The sequence below is a fragment of the Urocitellus parryii genome, chromosome 7 (assembly GCF_045843805.1).
Source record: "Urocitellus parryii isolate mUroPar1 chromosome 7, mUroPar1.hap1, whole genome shotgun sequence".
Lineage (NCBI taxonomy): Eukaryota > Metazoa > Chordata > Mammalia > Rodentia > Sciuridae > Urocitellus > Urocitellus parryii.
The window spans coordinates 143,535,626-143,560,505 of record NC_135537.1 but is presented as its reverse complement, the minus strand read 5'-3'; the positions used below and the strand labels follow the sequence as shown (position 1 = coordinate 143,560,505).

Below are 24,880 nucleotides of genomic sequence, written 5' to 3'. Positions count from 1 at the left end.
ATTAGGACTTTATATGGACAATGTAGAAACTATATTGCAGAGACCTAAAAGTCTGAACATATAGAATTTAGGGAAGGGTGAGAACTCTGAAAGATTCAGATAACAATCAATGATTTTTATCAATGGGCCTTTATTTATTTATTTATATGTGGTGCTGAGAATTGAACCCAGTGCCTCACACATACCAGGTTAAGTGCTTCTATCCCTGAGCTACAACCGCAGTTCAACCAATCTTATCTTACATTACTGGCTATTATACTAAGGAAAAGAAAAATTTAGAAGAACATACTCAAAAGCAGCAAAGGTAAGACACCCACAGATTCATTTTTATCAGTTTTTCTACATTTCTCAAAAATGAATTTGAATTTTTCATCCTCTTGTCTTGCCATTTTATCCTTTCCAAATAGAACTCAGAGGTAAACAAATACACTAGTATGAATGGTCTTCTAATTTTATAACTCTATTTATTTATGTATCTTGAATACAAATTTTTAAAAAATAATTGGAAAGGGCCTATATAATTGTAATGCATGTGTACTTAAAGTTACTAGGGCACAGAGTTATCATATATCACCTTTTATCATTTGTAATTATGTATCTCAATTGAACACTATACTGAGTTCACAAAAATAATAAAAGTTTTGTTTCTAAATAGTCTGCTATTTCAAAAAAATAGAAAAAAATAATTCTGGACCTCCTTTCTTTTATTCCTTCAAATTTTTTTACCTATCATTTTCTATATTTGTTTCTAATAATGTCATTACTGCTAATAATATGTGTGTGTGTGTGTGTGTGTGTATATATATATATATATATATTTTTTTTTCCTTTTTCTTTCTTCCTTCCCCCCCCCCCCCAATCCAATGCTGGGGATAGAACTCGGCCTTGCGCATGACAGGCAACTGCTCTACAGGGAGCTATATCCCCAGCCCCAGCCCTGCTAATAATAATTTTCCTATTTGAACTGGAAGACATGAAATATTTTAATAAAATATTTCTCAAAATAGGTTAAGAAGTTGATGTACGGTATATAGTAAAGATGAACTGCAACTCCAATCATAAGCAAGCTGTTAACTGAGCATGCCCAAATAGTGTTGTACTTTGGGAAAGGACACAGATAAATGCCAGTATCAAGAAATGCTTCATTTAGCAGAAGAAAAATCCAAATTTATAAATGATCATAAATACAGAGGAAATGATCCACTATCTAATTGTTAAGTAGAGATATTTGAAGATAAAATTATGCAAACTCTACCTTCCTAAGCCCTTTAATACACTAACCAAATGGCAAATTTTTAAAAAATTATGAGCAGTAGCAGCTTACTTATTTACTTGGAATGTATAACACAAACTCTGGTATAATTTTAAATTTCACTGTGTGTACAAAGAACAACCTTATAAGAACTTCCATACAAGGAATGTAAAAGTTTCACAAGAAACTAAACAGCACTTCCTTGAATGTGTTATTTTACTATAACAGATATTTCAAGTACTCTTAGATTCCCAACATCTAACACTAAGATTCTAAGAATCCATCCTCTTCAGAAGGCAATCCTATGAAAAAGCAGTTCATTTTAGTCTGATGATAGTAAAATTCTTTCTTTCAAAAAAGGGCTTCCATATGAAATAACATGAGTTTAAACTACATAAAGGAGGAAGTTGGGTGATTATTAAAGGAATATGAGTAAATGAAGTAAATCATTAATGAGTGGCTTAAAATAAATGTCATGTATAGTCAATTTAAAAATACATTAAAAATAGTGTAAAAATACAATGGTAGGATGGCTATCCATCATATCTTTAGGTCTCTTTAAATAGTGTGAATTATGTTCTTAGTTGCCAAAGTAAAATGCTACTATTGAACTTAATAAATAACATGAACAAATAATTTATATGGCTAATGCAAATAATAAAATGGAATGAAAAAATATCCTAAAAATCAAAATATGCTTCAAAGGAAATCACATCAAAATAATAAATTATAAAATAAAAAACTTGATTATAGTTTAGGAGAAGTGGGAGAATTATACATAAAAACCTAGCTAGAAAAAAGACTGAAAGTGTTAAAAAAAAAAAGAAAAAAACTAAGCGACTAAGTACCACAGACAAACAAGAAAATGAATGCCTAAGGAAAATTCATAGCACACTACAATACAGTAACATTCTCATGCAAAATAGAAGTGTTCTCAAGTCAGAATAATAAATACTTAATAAATAGATATCCTGGGTAGTTCAAACCAACAATCAAGCTCATTCCTACACAACCAGTTTAATACTTTCATATTTTAAAAGTATTTAAAAATTAAAATTCAAAAGATGTTTTTCCCCAGTAATATTCCCGAAGATTAAAATCATCTGACCACGTTAATCATCCTCCAAATGTATTTAAATTCAAAACAATTCTAGTTATTCATAAATTATTCCAAAGAAAAACATAAACCTATACAGATTTTAAGGGTGAGACCATAATTACCAAAGAACAAAGTTATGTGAGATTGATCCATGTGTGATTTAACATTACTCTAATATGTTGAATACACAATCAATTAAATCAGAAAGAAAAACATTTTTATTAGTACTTTCTATTAAAATATGTAGTGTCAGTAAAAAAGCTCAAGAACAAAGACTTTTCTTTTTCTTTTTTTCTGGTAAAAGAAGAAAAAAAATAAGTTTTCAGAAATTTACTCACTGAAATTGCCTAAACTATAAGCAGACGATAGCAGTTAGTTTCAATATGATGGACTAAAGTCACTAAAAATGTAACTAAAATTCAAAAGAAATATCTTAATGATACAATATTTAGAAAGATAAAGGCAGGTAACCTATCTTCATTTTCAAATTTGCCCCACTTCATAGCAGGTTACTATCCAGAGTAGGTACTGGAAATATTCCAAATGAATAAATCAAGGAACTGGGGGTCGAGGAAGAGGTGGAGTACGAGAAGATAGGAGAATGTGACCTCAAACATGTATTGTATCTGGTAGTGATTTCTATCTCAGTGATGAACATTTAAATAAAATGTACTAAAACAATGTACTAATTTGAGACCAGAATGTACCTACTGATATTTGTCTATTAATTTAATTCTTTACCTATTTTTTTTTCTTTTTTAAAATTTTTGTTAATAATGGGATTGGACCCAAGAGTGTTTTTCCAATGAGCTACATCTCTAGCTCTTTAATTTCTGAGACAGGGTCTTGCTAAATTGCTGAGGCTAGCCTCAAACTTGCAATCCTCCTGCCTCAGCCTCCTGAGTGGCCTGGATTACAGGTGTGCCCAGCTGTGCCTAGCTCTTTCCATACATTTAAAGAAGTATTTGGCTTAAATAAAAATAACAAACTTTTATAATCTTTTACAGTAAATTCTAAATCAAATACTAAGCATGGAAGTTCTAATTTCTAGAAACAAAGATACAAGACTTAGTGTTAAGTAGGAACAAAGTAAAATATATCTTAAATGACGTTTAATTAATTAATTAATTATTTCCTCTGCTTTTTCAGAATTAAGATATATCTAGCATGGCAAACCAATAGTGACCAACTACCAAAGGCTGCCAATATCTGACAAGTAATAGGGAAAGGAGGTTTTTTTCTCACCCCATTATTCAAGAACTTTTGTGTGGGAAAGGAATAAATTGTGGGATAGAGGTGAACAAGGAGATTCTCATTTATTAGCTGTCCCTTTTTCCCTTTTTTTTGCTCTCATTTTCTTGATTCCAGGCCTTAATACTAAGATTACAAACTAGTAGCCTGTAAACATGTTTTGTTCTGAATAGTACTTTTTAAAATTGCTATTCTTTAAATATTATTAAATTTCATATAAAAATCTTGATTTCTTATCTTTTGTAGAATCATAAAACCTAGCAACACTGGGCCTGTACAACTAAGGGCCACCAGTGAACAGTGCTGCCTTTTAGACAGGGCCTCAGACCCCACCTTTCCTTGTTTCTTCCACTTTGGCTACCTTCATTCCTTTCCATTATCCATTTGGATCCTCCAGGAACTGAGTTTTGACCCTCACCCACCTATCTTAATTACCTATCTTTTTCCAAACACTGGAAGAAACTTCAACATAGAACCCCTAAAATTCCACTGTACTTGCATCAAATAAATGACTGATATACCAACAGGGATAAGGAAGGAGTTCTTTGAAAAGTACACTGGTTTCCCTATTCATCCTTCTCATTCTTGATTACCAGAGATGTCAGTATCTGTGCTGACACGACTATTAAATTATTTCCAGTATATAAATAGATATGAAAAAATATACTGATTTCTCTTTGAGGATTTACTATGAGTAATTTATGAGTAAGTACATCAATTTAATGCACATCTTAACTCATTTCATTTGGAAGCTGATTAAACCATCCTAGAAAAAAAAATCACCAAAAATGGAGACAGGGAATCAATCTAGTATCATGGACAATCTAGAATTAATAATAAGATATGTAGTTTGTAATGGGCAATTACTGGAAGCTAAGGTAGGTGCACAAAAAATAAAAGATCAAATACTTAGTATTTAGATACAATTACTACATTGGTGGATCAGAAGAATGAGGCAAAAATTATATTGATTTTAGAAAAATCCTTTCCAAAATCTCTGATAAGACAAGATAAAATATGGGCTGGATAATAACATATTTTTAATTGAAAATTCCTTCCCCAAGAATCTGAACCTGTTATTGGCAAGAGTTGCCTATTGGAGTATGATAGGGCTTGACTGCTTTACTTCTCTCTCTCTCTCCAACCTCTGGGTAATTGACATTATTTTTTATTAATAACTTGAAAGATATGACATATCTACCAAATTTGCAAATAACAAAATATATATAATGGGACAAATGATAGAAATAATGTTTGAAATGACTGAGCTAGAACAAATGGATCAAAAAGAATATGACATTTAATAGAGATACATATGTATCTGCATTTAAGTTCAAAGATCAAATACACAATTAGAAAGGAAGGGACATCTGCTTTAATAGCACATCATACAAAATTTTTTTTTTATTTCGATTAACCCCCAGATAATATGTCGACAGTAGGCTACTAAAAAGTTAATTCATGCACTGGACAGGTGTCGTCTTAAGTGTGGAACATGACTGCCCACTGTTCTGGACTAGTCAGACCACATCTGGAGCACTGTTATCTTTCCATCCTTGGTGGCACCACTTAAGAAGTACTCTGAGAACTTAAGGGGCTTTCAGATGAGACCAACCAAGAATGATGAAGTCACTAGATCATCTAATTTTTAAAAAGACTGAAAGAAATGGGGATGTTCTACCTGGAGAAGAGAAAATTAGGGGAGACATGATGATCATCTTCAATATCTGAAGGATTGCTATGTTGATGAGGGAGTAGAATAGTCGTATGTTGTTCTAAAGGGCAGAACTAAAACTAAAGGAGAGAAAGTTATAGGGAAAACATTTTAGTTTTAAAAAATAAAAGCAAAAGCAAAAGCAAAATCCCTCACCAAAGAAAAAAGCCATAAGCAAATAAACAGTACTCTCTCAGGAAGGCTTGCTACCAGGAGGTTAGGCCAGATGAATTCCAGAATCTCTTCCAACACTAGGATTCCCAACAGTGGAGCTCCTGAATGTTGTTTGGTTTGAACTAGCCTTGCATTTTCTCAGCTAGTCATCATGAGGGACTCTATCTGGGTTACTCCTTTACAAGGTGTCACTCAAAGAACAGAGGCAGAACTTTACAAATCAATGTGGTAATCCCTTCAAAGCAGTCCCTGAGATGGCTGCATTCTTATTCCAGAGCTGCTAGTGCTCAAAAAACCACTGAAATGCTTTTAAAATGCCTTCAAAACCAGTTTCTGACTCACATAAGAAATAGGTAACCATTTCATAGACACCACTATTATATTGCTGGTGGACATAAACCATGATCATTTGGTCCAGCTGGAGTCTATTATTTAGCAAGTGTTCAATAATGGAACAAAAAAAAACTGGCCCATTTCTAATCAAAATCTGTATTTAGCTTTATCATCCATCGTAATCAAGCCCAGCTCTCAATGACATATATAAGTAACTTCAAAACCCTAATCCTGTCACATATAAATTTGACAACCAGATACATATATAGTTTATAGGTTCTTAAATGCTCAGAAAAAATAAAACTGATTTGAACAAAGGCAGCATGATCAGAATAAGAATATAACCTTTCAAGTTCATTGCTTTAAGGGAATGTTTACATCCTTTTTTTCTCTTTTTCTTTTCAAAAGCATATTATTTTATAGGAACATTTCATGTTTTGGCTCAATAATAAGACCTGAAAAACAATACTTCACATCTCTTTTTTTCCCTTTTCCATACTTTTGAGTCCTTAAAGCTGGTTCTTATTCTTACTGCCAGAAATCATGTTTTTTTCAAATAAGCATTCCAAGTACTTTTTTTAAAATAAGTAAAGGTAGGTTATAATTATAAATGGTTCAAGACTAGAGAATTTTTTCAAACCAAAATATTGTTCACATTGGTATAGTTTTGCTAAGATACATTATGTGAATATTAGCTGAGCACAGCAAAATAATCTTTTACTTGGGATGAATGTCTCTTTTCATTATTACAAAAGTCCTAATCTATTTCTAGGGTTTACAGCAAAAAGATTTTAATCTCCCTACACATATTATCTTCTAATATGAAAGGTATTTTAACTTTCCTAAGGAATTAACAAAAAAATCCTTGAAATACACCTATTAACTTAAAAACATTATTATGGTTTTTTCCAAAACTGAACATTGTGGTCACAGTGAGAATTTTAGTGGAAGTTAGTTGGGTGTCAGTTGGTTTGTTGCGTATGTAGTGAATATCTGTATAATAAATAGTTATCCACTTTTTTTTTTTTTTTGTATTTTAACAGAATGCCTGGTACCCAGTAAATAAAGTTAAGAACCTGTTAAGAACTGCAGTGAAGATTTTGTTCTTTACAGATTGCAGCAAGTCTGAGTTGAGGAAGTTCTGACAGATGCAAAATGTACACCTGTTGCAGGTGCACATACAGCGTAACCGGGCATGGCTGCGAAAACACACAGAAGGACAGGGTTGAGTTCTTACTTACAAATATGGCACAAGTCAGGGTGTGCCAACTTAAAAAAAAAAAAAAGATTTAGGCATAAGCAACACTCTTTGAAGAAAGAAAAAGGATAGTGTGGGCCATGCTAAAGTTGTGCAGAATTCCACATGTACCAAAAAACAGAATAAGCAGTAATAGCTTCCTCCTCCCTCCCTATAGAAAGTATAGGGAACATTTTCTAAACACTTTAGCTTTTTTGGAGGGGGGTGGAATTATTATATGAGTTTTAGTGGAATAAGTATGCACAGCAATAGATGGCACCCTTATCTAAATTAATAAAAATAAAAATTGAATAAGCCATAGCACCCATCAAAAGTACAAGGTTTGCTAGCATTTAAATAACCATTCCCTCCTCCTCCCTCAGCATACACACATGCCTGAAAACCAGGAAGGAGAAGAGTGACAAATACATAAAAGGGTCAAAAGATGAGTATATTCAACCCTGAGAAGATATGAACAATATCGTCTTTAATTCATCAAGCACCTTGGCTCCCAAAGGAAATCAAAGTGCTTCATAAATTTCCAACAAAATATAGGGTTGATTTCATCTGCTACCAAAACACAGCAGCTAAGTATGATAGTATGAAACTCTGAGTAAGGATGTAAAAATCAACAATGGATCCAATTGAAATTAGATATGAAATTTAGGGAGGCTTTCTGACTCCTTTCTGGTTGAGTGGAGTTGCACTAGTTGGTACAGGCACATGGGGCAACCCATATCACCTAGGCCCTATCTACCAAAGTAGGGGGTCTCCAATGACTGTTCAGTGATCGGAGCCACTCAGACATACAAAACCATCACACCACCCGTGAAGAGGCACTGGCGCAGAACCCATTCAGAAGAGCGCCTGATGATTCAATGCCATCACTTCCTGTAACACCTGATCATTTTTAGAGGCTTCTCAGTCAAAGGACTGGCCCAATCTGACTTGGCTTAGCTTGTAAGATCTGATGAGACCACAGCACACGGTAGCATGGTTGTGGAGATTAGCAGCATCCCAATAATGCCTAATTCTCAACATGGAGAAAAACAAGAATTAATTTTGAAAATTAATGCTCAAGACATTCCTTTTTAAAACCTGACTTGTGATGATGAACATAGCACTGCTACTAAGTCACTGCCAGCTGTCATACTGGAATCCATCTGTTATTTTATAAATTGAATCTGATTCTTCAACATACACAAGGCTCCACCCACCAAAAAGGAGAGATGCAAAGTATGCTTAGCAACAGGGAGATGCTTCATGAGAAGTAGTTTGGGATTAACCATATAAACAAGTGTCCATGTATGTACATTTATCATATATACACACACACAAGAATTAAAGTAAACTGTTTTAAAGATGCAGATCTAAAAACACAGTTGCAGTTATTTACAAGATTTTTAAAAGTACATTTACATAGTAAAGACGACACCATAATAAACAGGTTAAATCTGACCAAGCAGTGCGTTTCTAGATAATTACTAAATGTTAATTATAGCAAGAAAGGAGATTTGGTCACCCTATAAGAAAATGTAAACAAAATTCTACAGAAGTCATAAAGAAAAAGTAACTTACAAAGCAGTTTTTAGAAAGACCCAGATTTTTCTCAAATTCTCTATTCTATCAGTGTTGCCCATGTCTCGGGAGAGTCTGTCTCTGTAATGATCCTCTCTGTAGATAACATACATGAGAGTTTTAAAGCAACGGTAAAACATAAATAAAGTTTTGCTTATCTTATATTAATAGGAACAAGTTGTCTTCGAATAAAATAGAAATGTAAAGGTTTGTTGCATTTTTTAAAGTGTGTGTTAATGGAATACCAGGAAAATTAACTGATTTTAAAAATCTTTACAAATTAACACCTGTCTGGAAAACCTCAGGTTGTAGCAGTGTTTGATTATTACTCTATTTTACACTGTAGTTTTCATAAGAAGGCAAATAATTAGAAACTAATATAATAAAATATAGCATAAGCTACAGAGACCTGAGAAACGCACTGCCTGAAAAACTATTTTGTTACAAAACAGAATTTATACAAACACACTATTTGAGAATGCCATTAAGAATCATGCAATTTTAAGGCAGTTAGTAAATTATGAATATAACCAGTTACGTGCTTGCACATATATGTATGTATAGATATATAATAAATGTACATGAAATTTGTGGCTCATAATACTTAATGCAAAACATTTACATACTGGAAATTCCAATTATAAATACTTTTTAAAATAGCACTTAAAGAAGACACAATATCCTGAAATCACATGTTCAACACAAATTGACAAAAGATTTTAGAATCCTTCACATACTCAAGGTCAATTAATCAACAAATATAAAAATGAACTTTGTGTATGGAAATGCATAAAGCAACATGATGTTAACCCCATTTTATTGCACTAAGACTATTTTTTAATGCTGGGTGGGAGGCTGTGCTTTATTGAATTATCCTGTTAAGAGAGCTATAGCCTACTCAAAAATATACAAACATTGTAAGAAGCACTGTTTGTATTGTTTTACTATGGTACCCAAACCAAACTTGGATTTGCTCAAATTTGTACCTTCTCATTACAAAGTCTCTTTCTGTTGCTGAACAACTTCTATATGACAAAGATTCCCCCCTCATGGCTAATAATGGCATGCAATGTTATTATGAACCATGCAACATGAAAATGAAGACAGAGCAGGTACTTACGGGTACATGGCCATTGTTGTCAGTTTAACAAAGATATCCTTACTAGGTGCATCAGCAGTATTGCAAGTGAAGGCTTGAGGTGGAGGCATTTTGTGTTTCCTGCAGAAATCAGTAGGTGAGATACTATATTCTTGTTTAACTTCATGCAGGTCTGATTTTGCAGCTATGATTAAACAGGGTATTCTGCTGTCCATAAAGTGTTGCTATGAAATAAAAAAATGAAATCAAAATCTGATGAAGAATTCAAAAGTTACTATTCAATTCAATGTGAACTAAAAAATTTCTCTGAATAGGCAAAGTAACAATAGTTTCAAAGAGGAAAAATGACCCAAGAGGTAAAGTTTGGTAGTGGCCTAAGGACAATCTGATATAATAAATATGATTAGCCCAACTTTTCCAATATAGGTAACAAAAGAAACCAATCCTAACTCTTTAGATTCACTATAATTTTAAAATATATTTCTTAAATTAAAAAAAAAAAACAATAGGGATTAGGGTTGTGGCTCAGTGGTAGAGCACTTGCCTAGCATGTGCAAGGTGCTGGGTTTGACCCAATGTACCACATAAAAATAAATAAAATAAAAGGTATCGTATCCACTACAATCTAAAAAAAAAAACAAACCACAGTAAACATTTTGAAATAAGAGAAATCCGCCTAACTTCTAAACTAAAAATGACTATTTTCATTTTTTTATATTACCTCTAATCCTTGAGTACTTGCATTTATATATGTTTATATAGTTGCAGTCATGTTAGGTATAACTCTTTTAAAAATGTAACACTGTATCTCCCCTATTTTTCAGAATTCAGAACTATCACTTTTCATGGATGCTTAATCTTCTAGATTATTTTATCATAAAATAAAAAACTATCTTTTTTTCTTTTCTTTTGGTACCAGGGATTGAACTTAAGGACACTCAGCCACTGAGCCACATGCCCAGCCCTATTTTGTATTTTGTTTAGAGACAAGGTCTCACTGATTTGCTTAGCACCTTGATAAATTGCTGAGGCTGGCTTTGAACTCGCAAACTCCTATCTTACCTCCTGAGCTGCTGGGATTACAGGCATACACCACCTCACCCGGCTAGAAAACCATCTTTTAATAGTGTTAGATATCTGGAATATTTTATTTTCAGGCTATTAAAAATAACACTAGAATAAATACCTTTCTATTTGTAGCTTTTTCCTCCTACTGAATCTTGCTGATAATCTCAAAGTGACTGATACACTTTCCAAGCCTCTGGTTTATCCCCTTGCTCTGGCTGTTATTCTTGGGTAAATGGCAATACATACTCCACATGCATTCCTAACAGCTAAGAAAACCCTCCATTAAAGCAAAAGTTCTTAACCAGGAATGCAAATCAGAATCACGTGTGGAAGAAAATTTTTAAAGTACATATGTCTGGGACTCTACCATTGCAGAATAAAACCAGAACCTTCAGGAATAGGGCAAAGATGTATATATTTTTTAAAAGCTCCACCAATGATCTTGTTGCATTTTTCTGGTTAGGAAACATCATGAAATTCATTAAAACCCCATATAAAATTATATTTAATCATAGTCTATAAGAACTACAAACCTTAAAAATCCTGGCGCAGTATTCAAAGGATTTGGGGTTAGTGACATCATATACCAGGCATACAACATCACAAATGATCTCAGCCTCAGTTAGAAACTCCGATTCTGAGATATCATGCAACTGGTAAAAAGAAAAAGATAATGAGAAACACAAGTATCACAATTTTGATAAAGTCATGATGTATTATAATTGTTTGGTTGGACATCCTAATAAAAAACTCCTGGTTAATCGTAACTTTTCAGACCATTTTTAGAAGTAGAAAGTATAAACAAACAAGTATTTTTTTGCTGATTTTGTGCATTAAAAATGTTGGTGATTAAGAATCTACAGAAGCTAGCATTCAGTGACTGACTGATGTGCTGCTGGCAAGCCTTTTCTGTATATTGTCTACACTCTATAGATAGGGAAACAGGTTAGAATAAGTCAAGTACAAAAGACAACATACCTAAGAAGTCATCAGACCAAAATGTGAACTCAGATATAATTGCCAAGTGTATTATTTTTCTTACCACACTAACTTTTCTCCGAACAAAACCACTAAGCAAAAGACTTTTTAATTAAAGTCATTTGATTGTACTGCACTGCCTTATCTTTTCAATGTTTATTATATTTCCTGAAGAAATATACTGGGCTGGGGATGTAGCTCAGTGGTACAGTATGTGCTTAGGCCCTGAGTTCAATCCTTAATACTGGGGGAAAAAAAGAAGCTGTGACTGAATATATTCAAATAAAACACTATTATAGCAATGCATAGTCAGAGACATGAAAGATACAACTTGCAAAAATAGTGTAATAATAATAAAACAGGGGGCTGGGGATGTGGCTCAAGTGGTAGTGCGCTCGCCTAGCATGCATGAGGCACTGGGTTCAATTCTCAGCACCACATAAATGTAAAATAAAGATATTGTGTCCACCTTAAAAAAAAAAAAAAACTAAGAAACAAATATTTAAAAAATTAAAAAATAATAATAATAAAACAGGAAAATTAACAGTCAACAATATTAACTAAGTACCTAATATCTAAAACTATATTTATAGGAGACTAGGAGACAAAGGGATGTAATAAGAAGCTGACAAACATCAGAAAGAGTAAAATATATGTAATATTCAATGTGATAATTTGGTAAAATAAATATATCCAAAAAGAAATAGACAAATGAATTTTCTAATATGTCTATTATTTGTTAGAAACTTTTCATTGAGGATCTAACTTATTAAGAAATAAGCTCAGAGAGAATAAGCCACTTGCCCAAGGTCACAGAACTTATCAATGGTGGACCAAGGTTATATTGAACCTCTTTTTACTGTATTTTGTGGTATCTTTTCAGTCAGATCCTTTCATACATTTTTATGCTATACTCCTTCCTGCTAAGTAGATAAACTTGATTCAGATTATAGGTAAACAAACAAGCATCAGCACTGTTTTCATATTAATTTTTAGTGAATAGCAGTAGAATTTTTAAAAAGTCAAAATGGGAGACTAAAAAGTAAGTTCATTTTCTTCTGTTTTACTTTCTACAGGTGATTTTTTTTTACTTATATGTATATTCACGTAATAATCACATAGATCAAAGGAATTAATATTCTAAGGAACAAACTAGGAGGGGGAGAAATCATACACAGAGTCTACTTCAGACATTAAATTAAAGTCATTTTGTTTCTGTCATTTTAAAATGTACCAATTAAAATTTTTATATTGAGAATTTCTTACCAACAAGTATTTCTCTTGTCCATATACATAAACAGTATTAATTGCATAGTAGGATTTATGATCGTCGCGGATTTTCTTCTGTCTCTGAAAACAGAACCAAACATCTCAATATTTATAGGAAGGAATTACTAGTTTTCATCAATACACACACTTGTAGGTGGTTTATAAATAAAAGGGCATTCTTCTCTATACTAAATACTATTTATCAGTATAAAAGGGATGTTAATTTTATGTTTTTTAGTTTTTAGGGTCTAAGAAAAAATATGCATTTGTTTTGCACAAAGCAAAAGCAGTAGGTTAAGAGGAAGTAAACTGTATTTTTGAAAGTAGATTCTAGAGCCATTGCTGACAATTCACATTACACTATAGTTTGGTCTGATATTGGCCTCATCTGGAAATATGTCAGTTTTACTCAAAGTAAACAGAACTAGGTATTAGTATTCAATTTGAAAGATTTACCATGCATTTATTTCCTGCCAAGGACTATTTGAGGTGCTTTTGTATGTGTAGTCATTTAATCATCATCTAAATAACTGTTTTTTTTAAAAAATGAGGGGTGTGCTCAGGAGAGGAGACCTGATGAATGGCCTCTCTGTTTATAACACACCCAACAGAAATCTGGGTTTACTCATCACAGGAAGCAGAATATATTGGCCTTCCTGTGACATCATGCCCTATACATGTTAAAACAAAAACAAAAACAAAAACAAAAAAAAAGAAGAAGAAGAAAAAGAAAAAAGGCAAATGAGAGCAGGGCACAGTGGCACATGCATATTAATCCCACCTACTTGGGAAGCTAAGGCAGGAGGACTGTAAGGCCAGCCTCAGTAATCAAGCAATACCCTGTCTCAAAGTAAAAAACAAAAAATAGAAGGGTTTTTATATATATATATAAATACACACACACACACACACACACAGCTAACACCAATGAAACACTTTACTAATATATATAGGGCAATGAGCTCTAGTAATCATCTAAAAAGGTTAATAATGGCTATAAAAATTACGTAAACTACAGAAATTTGTTGGATATAATTCTATATTCTGAGAACTCTCACCATTAAGTTTCTTCCAAGAAGAGCCTGAAGAATTCCACTTTTCCCACAGCTTTTCATTCCAATTACATTACATCTGAACACATTTCTTTGAGTCTGTTTTTTCTGAAGGTCTATCTTTTTATCTCTTGTTACTAAAAAGAAAAAGAAACACTAAATATGTACCAGATTCTTGCAGCCTTCATTCCACCTTCTCAAAATAAGGTATTGCTATTTATCACTTTTATGCAGTATCTAATCTACAAAAACACATAAAATAGGCAAGCTTATGTAAAATAAAGTAATACATATAATGCAGAAGGGTATAACTTAGTGGAAAAGATGCATTTCTGAAAGTTGACTATAAATTTTCAGTAAAAAATGATAGTTTGCATAAAATAAGCAGTATATTTTCACTAGGAAAATATCCTAAAAATGAATAAAAATTACAATGAATATATCTAACATTATATCCTATCTAATTTGATGTTATTGTCACATAGAATGTGAGTGTAGCTCAATAGTAGAGAGCTTTCCTAGCATGTGTAACGCTAAGGGTTCAATTCCCAGTACTACCAAAAAAAAAAAAAAAATTATTGGCATAACAAATTATCAACTATGAATGCTATTTGAAACCTGCAACCTCTTGGAGCTAGAAAGAGATTTTTACTCTTGGGTTAACTGGGTTCTTAGGCATCAATTGTCAAAACAAGCATGACAGAAACAATATTGTATCATTAGGAAAATGGGACATCTCTTCTTGAGGTAAAGAGAGCTCCTTAAGCTATACCCAAAGGTACAACAACAGTAGAGCCCATCACAGACACTACTGATTATAGCAAAGTCAAAATGATAGAAATACACAATAATTATGTAAAAGTTAAGTACATTATAGAATACTATACAATGGCACAATATTTCACATTAAAGATATATAGAAGTATACTTATTGATACGCAAAGATGTTCACAACATGTTCTTGAGTGAAAGAACCCCAGAGCTGGCTAGAAATTAACTGCTTACTCTTTGGTGCTGAATTAAATACTAATAATTAGTTAAAAACTTGAAAGGGTACTTGTTCTGTCAGTTTAAGTAGGTTATCTTCTGGGGCTGAGGTTGTAGTTCAGTGATAGAGCACTTGCCCAGCATGTATGAGGCTCTGGGTTTGATCCTTGGCACCACATAAATATAAACAAATAAAATAAAGGTATAAAAAACTACAATAACATTATTAAAAAAAAAAAAAAGGCTAGCTTCTTGTAAGAGCTTCCTGTAACACATAGCAGAGTTTCCATCAATTGGTATATAAGAAAATACTATAATGACCAATTGCTAAATTTCTTATTTTCATACCTATGAATTTCCTTTAAATGAAGTACACTGCTTTGGCAAGAATGTGTGGTTTACAATTCAAGATCTGTGAAAGATTTATTAATAAGGAAAAAGACTACAAAGTTGATAAATGTATAATTAGTTCCAGACTGAAATCAACTGTTTAAGTTTTTTTTAAAGTGGCCTAACATATGCTAGGCAAGTGCTCTACCACTGAGTCACAACCCTAGCCCTCCAAATTTTTTTTAAATTTTTATATGTATTTTTAGTTGTTTATGGACCTTTATTTCTATTGTTCTTTCTTTCTTTTTAAGTGGCATTTTGATGACAGTAATTCCCACTGCCTTTTTTAAAAAAGATTTACTTTTTAGTTGTAATTGATTTTTATTTGGTCCTAAGAATCGAATGCAGCGCCTCGCACGTGCTAGGCAAGCGCTCTAAAACTGAGCCACAACCCCAGCCTGGCATTGTTTTTAATGTTCAAAGAAAATTAAAATGCAAGACAGATTGGTAAACCCTTTAATGTCCATAGTTCTTCCCCATCTTCATTAGTGGAGTATCCCAAGGCAGTATATTAGAAACAAAAACTCTACTCTTTTTTTTTTTTTTTTGACAAACAATAAAATCAGGCATCACAACTCAAAAGAAAGTACTAAATCTTGAGGAAAACTAATACAGTGTAGACATGGAAAACTAAGGAAGATGAGTTTACTTTTATTCTTTGTAACATTTGAAACTAGAGTCTAAAAATGTTCCTAATCATAAACTGAATAGTAGCCAACGCTTACCTGTAATGGCTGAAGCTTGAGACTCTTGTTCAGTCAATATGGAATAGCCTAGATAGCCCAAATATTCTAGGCACCGCTGTACATCTAAATAGGTTGTGAGCCTAAGGAAGGGAAGGTTTACACGGTGAAAAGTTCCTAAATGAACACTCATGAGGGGAAAACATTTCCAACAGCTCAAAAAATGTTTCCTACTAGACCCAGTGTTTGTCACACTACTTCAATTTCCTGTGTACCCAACCATGGGGCTGCCATTCTTTTTTCTTTATTTGGCATGGTACTGGGGATTGAACCCAACGGCACTCAACTGCTGAGCTACACCCCCAATCCTTTTTATTTTATTTTTTGAGACAAGGTTTTGTTAGGTTGCTAAGGCTGGTCTTAAACTTGTGATTCTCCTGTCTCAACCTGCAGAGTTGCTAGAATTATAAGGCATATACCACCACCACTGCTGACTGCTATACTGCCATTCATTTTTTTTTTTAATTTATTTCTTAGTTTTAGTTGGACACAATGCCTGCATTTTTATTTATTTATTTATTTATTTATTTATTTATATGTGGTGCTGAGGATCAAACCCAGGGCCTCCTCACATGTGCTAGGCGAGCACTTTACCACTGAGCCACAACCCAAGCGCCCCCCGCCCCATACTGCCATTCTTTTTTTTTTTTTTTTAATTTTTAATATTTATTTTTTAGTTCTCGGCAGACACAACATCTTTGTTGGTATGTGGTGCTGAGGATTGAACCCGGGCCACACGCATGCCAGGCAAGCGCGCTACCGCTTGAGCCACATCCCTAGCCCCCCATACTGCCATTCTTAAAGCAGAAAGAAAGGGAAGAGAATGCAAGATGGGGCAAATTCCCCTATCTATTCCACTGCCAGAGAAAGCAATGCCACACAGATAAGCAGATAGTGCCTTTAAAAACCACAGTAGGAATATTTTAATTATCTGCTTCCCAAGTGGGTTGGGAAGACTCAATGATAATTTTAAAAAATCAGAAAAGGACTGACAAAAGAACAAAAATAACTAAAAGACTTATGAAATCAGCTATCCTTTCTTATGTATTTGAAAAAAGATCCTAATGTTGAAAAAGTTAGTCTCACCAAGGTTAAAATAATTATGTCATCACACAAGACCAGGGAATTCCCTGAAGACACTAAATACAATGTCAACCAGAACATAACAAAGCTGTAGACAAATCTTCTCTAAACTTTACTAAAATTTTATTAATAACAACAAATAATGCAGTCAGACCTCAGTGTCCAATAAAATATGCTACTCCTCATATGCTGAAGGAGTAATTGTGCAATAGCAATGTCATTTCCAATTCTTTCTTTTTTTAAAAAATATTTTTCTTAGTTGTTGATGGACCTTTATTTTAATTATTTATTTACATGCAGTGCTGAGGATCAAACCCACATGTGCCTCACACATGCTAGGCAAGTGCTCTACCACTGGGCCACAACCCCAGCCCTCCAAATTTCTTTTTTTAAAAAAAATCTTATGTATATTTTTAGTTTTGATGGATCTTTATTTTTATTCATATATTTATATGCGGTGCTGAGAATCTAAACCAGTGCCTCACACATGCCAGGTAAGTACTCTATCACTGAGCCACAACCCCAGCCCCAATTTTCTTAATCAAACAAAAAAGTATTAAAATGAAGTTCATTTTTGATGTAAGACTTAGATTACTGTTTCCTAGTACATCATCCAAAGAAAATAATCCCTTCCTGATAAATCTATAAAGTGTTTATAATCCCAGCAGCACTACAAATCCTGCTTAAGAAACAGTTATGATTGAAGCATTTCATAGGCTCTGACAAGCTTACAAAACGATGAATATAATATACCACAATTTTAAACTAGTGGTAGTTCTAGAGGAAAGAAGTGAGCTCTATACTCACGTCCACTGGGAAAGGAATCCCTGATAGGTTATCCAGCCTTTTTCATTTGTACAAACTGTGTTATTCACATCTGGTCCCCAAGGTATATAAGGGAAAACTTTGAATAAATCCTTAAGTTCATCAGGTGACAAAGCACAGTCTCTATCCTGACAAAACACAAGGAAGTATACATAATGTTTAGATATCCAAGAGAATAATTCTCAAACACAAAATCCCCATAGTCCATGAAAGACTTGCCTCTAAAAATGTGAATTAACAAACAATAAGAAATTTTACATTTCATCAAAACTATAAAAATATAATAATGAATCTATCAGAAACTACACTTTTTCATCCCCAAGAAAACAATGAAAGTAAAAGTAGAAAATATTTTTGCTAGTTGCACTTGGAGAGATTGAACAGTTTGGGCTACATACATAAGTATCACATTGCTAAGGAAACAGAGAAAAATCTCCCACAGAAGAATATTTTACCATATATCATGGAAAATGTCAGCTAAATGCTCACCAGATCATGTTTGTCAAAGGTGCTTTGGAGAAACAAATATGCATGATGATTTAATTCAGTAGTGCAATCAGGAGGTATTTTTAGCCTGTTAATGAAAAAATTAAAAAAATAAATCATTAATCAAATATTAAAATTTAATTTAAGAAATGAATACAAAATTGCAACAAGTGTTTTTGTGGGATGCCACTATTTACAAAATTTTCTTCCCCTGGAGCATTTAGACTTTCCCAGGGTAAGTCTCTGGAGTATAACACTCCTCAGAAGAGTCATAATAATGCTTTTTCCAAAATAACATAGATCCTGGGCTGGGGATGTGGCTCAAGCGGTAGCGCGCTCGCCTGGCATGCGTGCAGCCCGGGTTCGATCCTCAGCACCACTTACAAAAATGTTGTATCTGCTGAAAACTAAAAAATAAATATTAAAAAAAATTCTAAAAAAAAAAAAATAGATCTTTTTCCAAATATCAGAAGGGCAAATAGTAATGATTAAAATTTTACAAATTTTACAAATAGTAATGATTAAACTATAATAGATTTGTTTTTCCTATAAACAAATCATCACAATTATGGCCTTAATATCAATGCCAATATGTAACAACTTGAAAATGATATGAATAGATGTTATTTCACCTTTTGAACCATCTTAAATTTAGTTCAATAAATATTAATCAAATTCACTGAACTAGGTATTAGGGAGACAGGCTCTCTACTTTTTTTTTTAAACTGACATTTAATATTTATACTTATTTAAAAGAGAGAGAATTTTTTAATATTTATTTTTTAGCTTTTGGTGGACACAACATCTTTATTTTATTTTTATGTGGTGCTGAGGATCCAAACCAGAGCCCCATGCATGCCAGGCTTGAGCTACATCCCCAACCACTTATTTTTTTAATATTTTTTTTTACTTGTAGGTGGAAACAATGCCTTTATTTTTATTTATTTATTTTTATGTGGTGCTGAGGATGGAACCCAGCACCTCACTTGTCTACACGAGCATTCTACCATTGAGCCACAACCCCAGCCCTATTTATACTTATTTGTGGGATATATACTATTACAGTTTGATACATGTATACAATGTATAATGATCAAATCAGTATAATTAGCATTTCTGTTTTTCAAATATTATCATTTCTATATGCTGGAAACATTCAAACTCTTAATTTTTTTTTTTTTTTTTGTACTAGGAATTGAACTCAGGGGCACTTGACCCGAGCCACATCCCCAACCCTATTTTGTATTTATTCATTTATTTATTTTTAAAAGAGAGAGAGGGGGGAGAGGAGAGAGAATTTTTAATATTTATTTTTTAGTTTTCAGCAGACACAACATCTTTGTTTGTATGTGGTGCTGAGGATCGAACCCGGGCCACACGCACGCCAGGCGAGCGCGCTACTGCTTGAGCCACTTTCCCAGCCCCCCTATTTTGTATTTAGAGACAGGGTCTCACTGAATTGCTTAGCGCCTCACTTTTGCTGAGGCTGGCTTTGAACTCATAATCCTCCTCCTTCAGCCTCTCATACCACTGAGATCACAGATGTGGGCCACCACATCCATCTTTCTCTAATTTTGAAATATTCAATTAATTGTTATAGACTGGGGCTGGGGTTGTGGCTCAGTGGTAGAGCACTTGACTAGCATATGTGAGGCACTGGATTAGATCTTCAGTACTAGACAAAAATAAATAAATAAAACAATAAATAAATAGATAAAACAGAACTACTCCCCCTGCCACTGTATTTTGATACACATTATTAATAATCTACCCTGCATCACTCCCCTTATTTACCTCTAGTGACCTCCATTCTACTCTCTACTTCTTTATGATTAACCTTTTTAGCTTCTACAAATGAGTAAGAAAATGTGGTATTAGTCTTTCTGTGCCTGGCTTATTTCATTTAACATAATGTCATCCAGTTCTACCAATGACAGGATTTCATCCTTTTTATGGCTGAATAATATTCAATCATATATATGCGCTATTTTAAAAATTCATTCATCCATAGATGGACATTTCTGTTGATTCCTTATCCTGGCTATTGTGACTAGTGCTAAAGAAACACAGGAGTATAGGTATCTCTCTGATCTAATAATTCCCTAACTAGTAGCAAGGGTATGGGATCAGATGGTAGCTCTATTTTCAGGGTTTTTTGTTTGTTTGTTTTGTTTTTATTACAGAGATTGAATACAGACAGGGACATCTACTACTGAGCTATAATCCAAGCCCTTTTTATTTATTATTTTGAGACAGGGTTTTGCTAAGTTGCTAAGGCTGGCCTTATACTGTGATTCTCTTGCTTCAGCCTCCCAAGTCGCTGGGACTATGGGCACGTGCCACCATGCCAAGCTATTTTCAGTTGTTCTGAGGAACTTCCATAGTATTTTCCATAATGGCTGAACTGATTTGCATTTCCACCTACAGTGTTTGAGAGTTTCCTTTTCTTCTCATCTTTACCATTTTTGTGTGTGTGTGTGTGTGTGTGTGTGATTTTGATAATGATAGGCTCCCTATTTCTAAGGAACCACATTCAAGTGGGAGGCAGACCACAAACAGATGTCAACAGAATGAGGTAAGTGCTAAGTACGTAAGTTAAGGATGCTAGAAGAGCTTCCATGGAGGGGAACATCTCTGGCCTGGGAGTGGGAAGGTGTCAATATTGCTAAGAGTCACTGTCACCTAAACTGAAACTTGAAGTATGAGGCATTAATAAGATTGGGGAAAAGGAGAGAGAATGATAAAAAGCATAGATGAAGGCCTGGAGTAGGAAACAACATATGTTTTGTGGACTAAAAATAGTTTGGTATTTACTTCTAGAATGAAGGCAGGGGAGAGCATGAGCAGAGGAGGTTATGAATGACCTCAGATACCACATTAAGAAGCTTGACTTTGGGGGCTGGGGTTGTGGCTTAGTGGTAGAGCGCTTGCCTAACATGCATGAGGCACTGGGTTCGATCCTCAGCACCACATAAATATAAAATAAGGATATTGTGTCCACCTAAAACTAAAAAAAAATAAATAAATATTAAAAAAAGAAGCTTGACTTTATGCTGTGCCTTGAAGAGAAGTGACATAGCCAAATTTCTGTGTATATGTATGTAAATGTACACATACACTAATCTAGTAGCAAGGTGAAGAACAGAACAGAAAGATTAATAAGAAATAAAAATGCAAATGGTGGCTCTAGGGGATTATTTTACAGAAAGTTAAATGCAGAAAGTATAAAGAAACTCAAAGAGATGATTAGTATAAGCCACAAAGCAATAAGAGATGGCACTTCCTAACTGTCTTAAAAAAGCAATAAGCAACCACCTATAGAATATATTTGCCCACATAAACAGCACAAGAAAGAAAACTTTTGAGGGGTCCTAGGACTAATTCATTCATTATGTATTTATCAAAAAATCTGGGAAATTAACTTTAAAATTTTTTTTTCAGTTGTAGATGGACACAATATCTTTATTTACTTATTTTTATGTGGTGCTGAGGATCGAACCCAGGGCCTCACATGTGCTATGCAAGCTCTATACCACTGAGCTATAACCCTAGCCCCTGGGAAATTAACTTGAGCCAAGATTTAGTACCTTAGACAAGCAAAGCTTGAACTTAGAACTGATGAAAGAACCAGGAATTTAATCTGAAAGACTTCTGATTCCAATGGGGAAGGGAACAACTACGTCTTTCTGAACCATTACATAGTTAGCTGGAGATGTGATTCTAAAATTTAAAAAAGACATTATGGAATAACACCATGAAAAAGGGAGGAAGAAAGATCAAAGGCTCCAAAGCCAGATCTTGGGAAGTCATGAACTTTGAGAAGTCCGTGTCCCCAGGGTAAAGAAGAGGCATCCTATGGCACATCACTCTTCTATATGAGATGGCACTGGGTCCACTTTTAAATAAACAGTATTTAAACAGCATTATCAAAGGAAAATAAAACAAACTGACCAGGTATTTAGGGAAAATACTTTATCCTGAGCTAATAACGGGCTATAAAATTGAAGAACTAAAGAAAAATGCATATTTTTGATCTCTTGATGCAAAACCAAGTTTATATGGCTTCTTTCTCCTTCTCCAGTAAAAATGAATTAAAAAAAAAAATAACTTGTATTCTCTGTGAGAAGAAGAGCAAGAATTTGAGCCCTGCTATAAGTCTGTAGCTCTCAAGGATGGATGTTTTAGTTTCTAAGAAGATACCTGGCAATTTCTGGAGATATTTTTGGTTGTCACAGCTAAGGAAAGAAAGAGGTGTTACTGCCATCTAAGTATGCCCAACATCTCAAATGCACAGGACAGGCTGTATAGGAATTATCTGGTCCAAAATGTTGATAGTGGCAAAACTGAGAAACCCTGCTACAAACCTTTGCCTATAAATCTAAATTACTCCTGAGGAGCTTGAAGCCTGCCAATCTGTATGCTAAATAAAACTTAAAAATACTTGGCAAGTGGGCTGGGGTTATAGCTCAGTGGTAGTGCTTGCCTGGCATGTGTGAGGCACTGCGTTCGATTCTTAGCATCACATATAAAAAAATAAAATAAAAAAGCCCACCAACAACTAAAAAAACAATTTGAAAAAAAAATTAGAAAACCAAAGGTACATACAAGGGGAATAAATATTCAGGTGTTAAATCCAAATCATCATCATAACCAAATCGTCGAAGTACAGTCCAAGTAGTTTCATGTCTCCCTCTCTGGATAAACAGCGTGTGTAAAAAGAGAAAACCTGAAATAAAGTAAATACAATAGATGTAAAGGAAGGTACAGGGTCACACAAGAGAAAAGCATATAATTGCAAGAGCTAGATTTGTAAATATTAATATACCAGTTTCATGGTGAAGATCAAAACAAAATTCACAACTGCCTTAATGAAACAGAGTTCATTTCAGAGTTGAGTTACATATACACCCAGCTCAGCAAGACACCACTGGATGAAAGGGCCAAAATTACATTCCAAGGAATACATGTATCACAGTTATATGATGGAAGCAAATGAAAATGTTTTTTAGATTTTGAGTTTATTTCTTTTTTTTTTTTTTTTAATATTTATTTATTTATTTTTTATTTTATCGGCGGACACAACATTTTTCTTGGTATGTGGTGCTGAGGATCGAACCCGGGCCGTACGCACACCAGGCGAGTGCGCTACCGCTTGAGCCACATCCCCAGCCCTTGAGTTTATTTCTATAATGGAAAATTCTGGAATTCAATTTTATTTCTTATTTCACTTGTGGCTCTATAATATATTCAACAGGGAATATTCTATACTTGATAAGTATGACTTGTAGACAAAATTCTCTGAAAATAATTTCTATTTAAAGACTATTTATGAGTAGAAGACTTTATATATATATATATATATATATATATATTATACATACACATATTTTGGTTGTAGATGGACACAATACCTTTATTTCATTTATTTATTTTTATGTGGTGCTGAGAATCAAACTCAGTGCCTCACACATGCTCTACCACTGAGCTACAACCCCAGCCCCCAACCAAGTTCTCTACCTCTAATTTATAGTGATAGTAAAGATAATATGGACTATCTTCCAACTTTTAAATATACAAATCAGATTTTAGGCATTTTCTTAAGGCATAAATAATGCTATAAACACCTTCACTTTCTGCGAAATTTCAAAAAATATTAAAAGTGTTGAAAAAACACCATTAACCCACCTTTCAACGTCAATCCACTGTCAGCCACACCATCACTTATGTGTTTTCTTACTACATTCTTGACATCTTCCAGAGCTTGAGGAGCTAATGGAGTATTGAAACAAATTCTCTAGCAAAAATAAATAAAATAAAAATAAGTTTAAAAATAAACCAGCATTAAAACCACAAATATAAAACAATAATCTACTAAGAATAGAAAATAAGGGGCTGGGGTTGTGGCTCAGTGGTAGACCGCTTGCCTAGCACGTGCGAGGCCCTGGGTTCAATCCTCAGTACCACATAAAAATAAATAAACAAAATAAAGATATTGTGCCCAACTACAACTAAAAAATAAGTATTAAAAAAAATCAAGTAGTGGGCTGGGGATGTGGCTCAAGGGGTAGTGCGCTCGTCTGGCATGCGTGCGGCCCCGGTTCGATCCTCAGCACCACATACAAACAAAGATGTTGTGTCCGCCAAATACTAAAAAATAAATATTAAAAAAAATTCTCTCTCTCTCTCCCTCTTTCTCATTGTCTCTCACTCTCTTTTTTAAAAAAAAAAATCAAGTAGTTGTAACCAAAATAAATTCTAAATT

At 33.7% G+C, this 24,880-nt stretch overlaps 1 protein-coding gene and 1 non-coding gene across 10 annotated transcripts in view; one reads left to right on the top strand and one right to left on the bottom strand.

Annotated features, from left to right (window-relative positions):
* Nucleotides 1-24,880, bottom strand: part of Rhot1 (ras homolog family member T1) — a 71,311-nt gene that overhangs the window by 10,181 nt on the left and 36,250 nt on the right. For 5 of the 9 annotated variants that reach the window (XR_013343881.1, XM_077800410.1, XM_077800407.1 and 2 more), the window contains exons 10-19: nt 24,304-24,412; nt 23,224-23,344; nt 18,622-18,706; nt 18,115-18,260; nt 16,207-16,307; nt 14,111-14,241; nt 13,050-13,133; nt 11,339-11,458; nt 9,759-9,961; nt 6,900-7,022 (exon numbers count right to left, since the gene is read on the bottom strand). Coding sequence is in view for 8 of the 9 variants with exons in the window: in XM_077800410.1 (XP_077656536.1) it covers nt 6,900-7,022; nt 9,759-9,961; nt 11,339-11,458; nt 13,050-13,133; nt 14,111-14,241; nt 16,207-16,307; nt 18,115-18,260; nt 18,622-18,706; nt 23,224-23,344; nt 24,304-24,412 (1,223 nt within the window). In the remaining variant the exon portion in view is untranslated. Of the gene's footprint in view, nt 1-6,899; nt 7,023-8,638; nt 8,735-9,758; nt 9,962-11,338; nt 11,459-13,049; nt 13,134-14,110; nt 14,242-16,206; nt 16,308-18,114; nt 18,261-18,621; nt 18,707-23,223; nt 23,345-24,303; nt 24,413-24,880 lie in introns of all 9 variants that reach the window. The other 4 variants (XM_077800412.1, XM_077800413.1, XM_077800414.1 and 1 more) reach the window with 3 other exon arrangements.
* LOC113182910 (small nucleolar RNA SNORA11) lies at nt 13,603-13,731 on the top strand. The gene has a single exon (XR_003300810.1). It is a non-coding gene; the product is annotated as a small nucleolar RNA SNORA11 (small nucleolar RNA).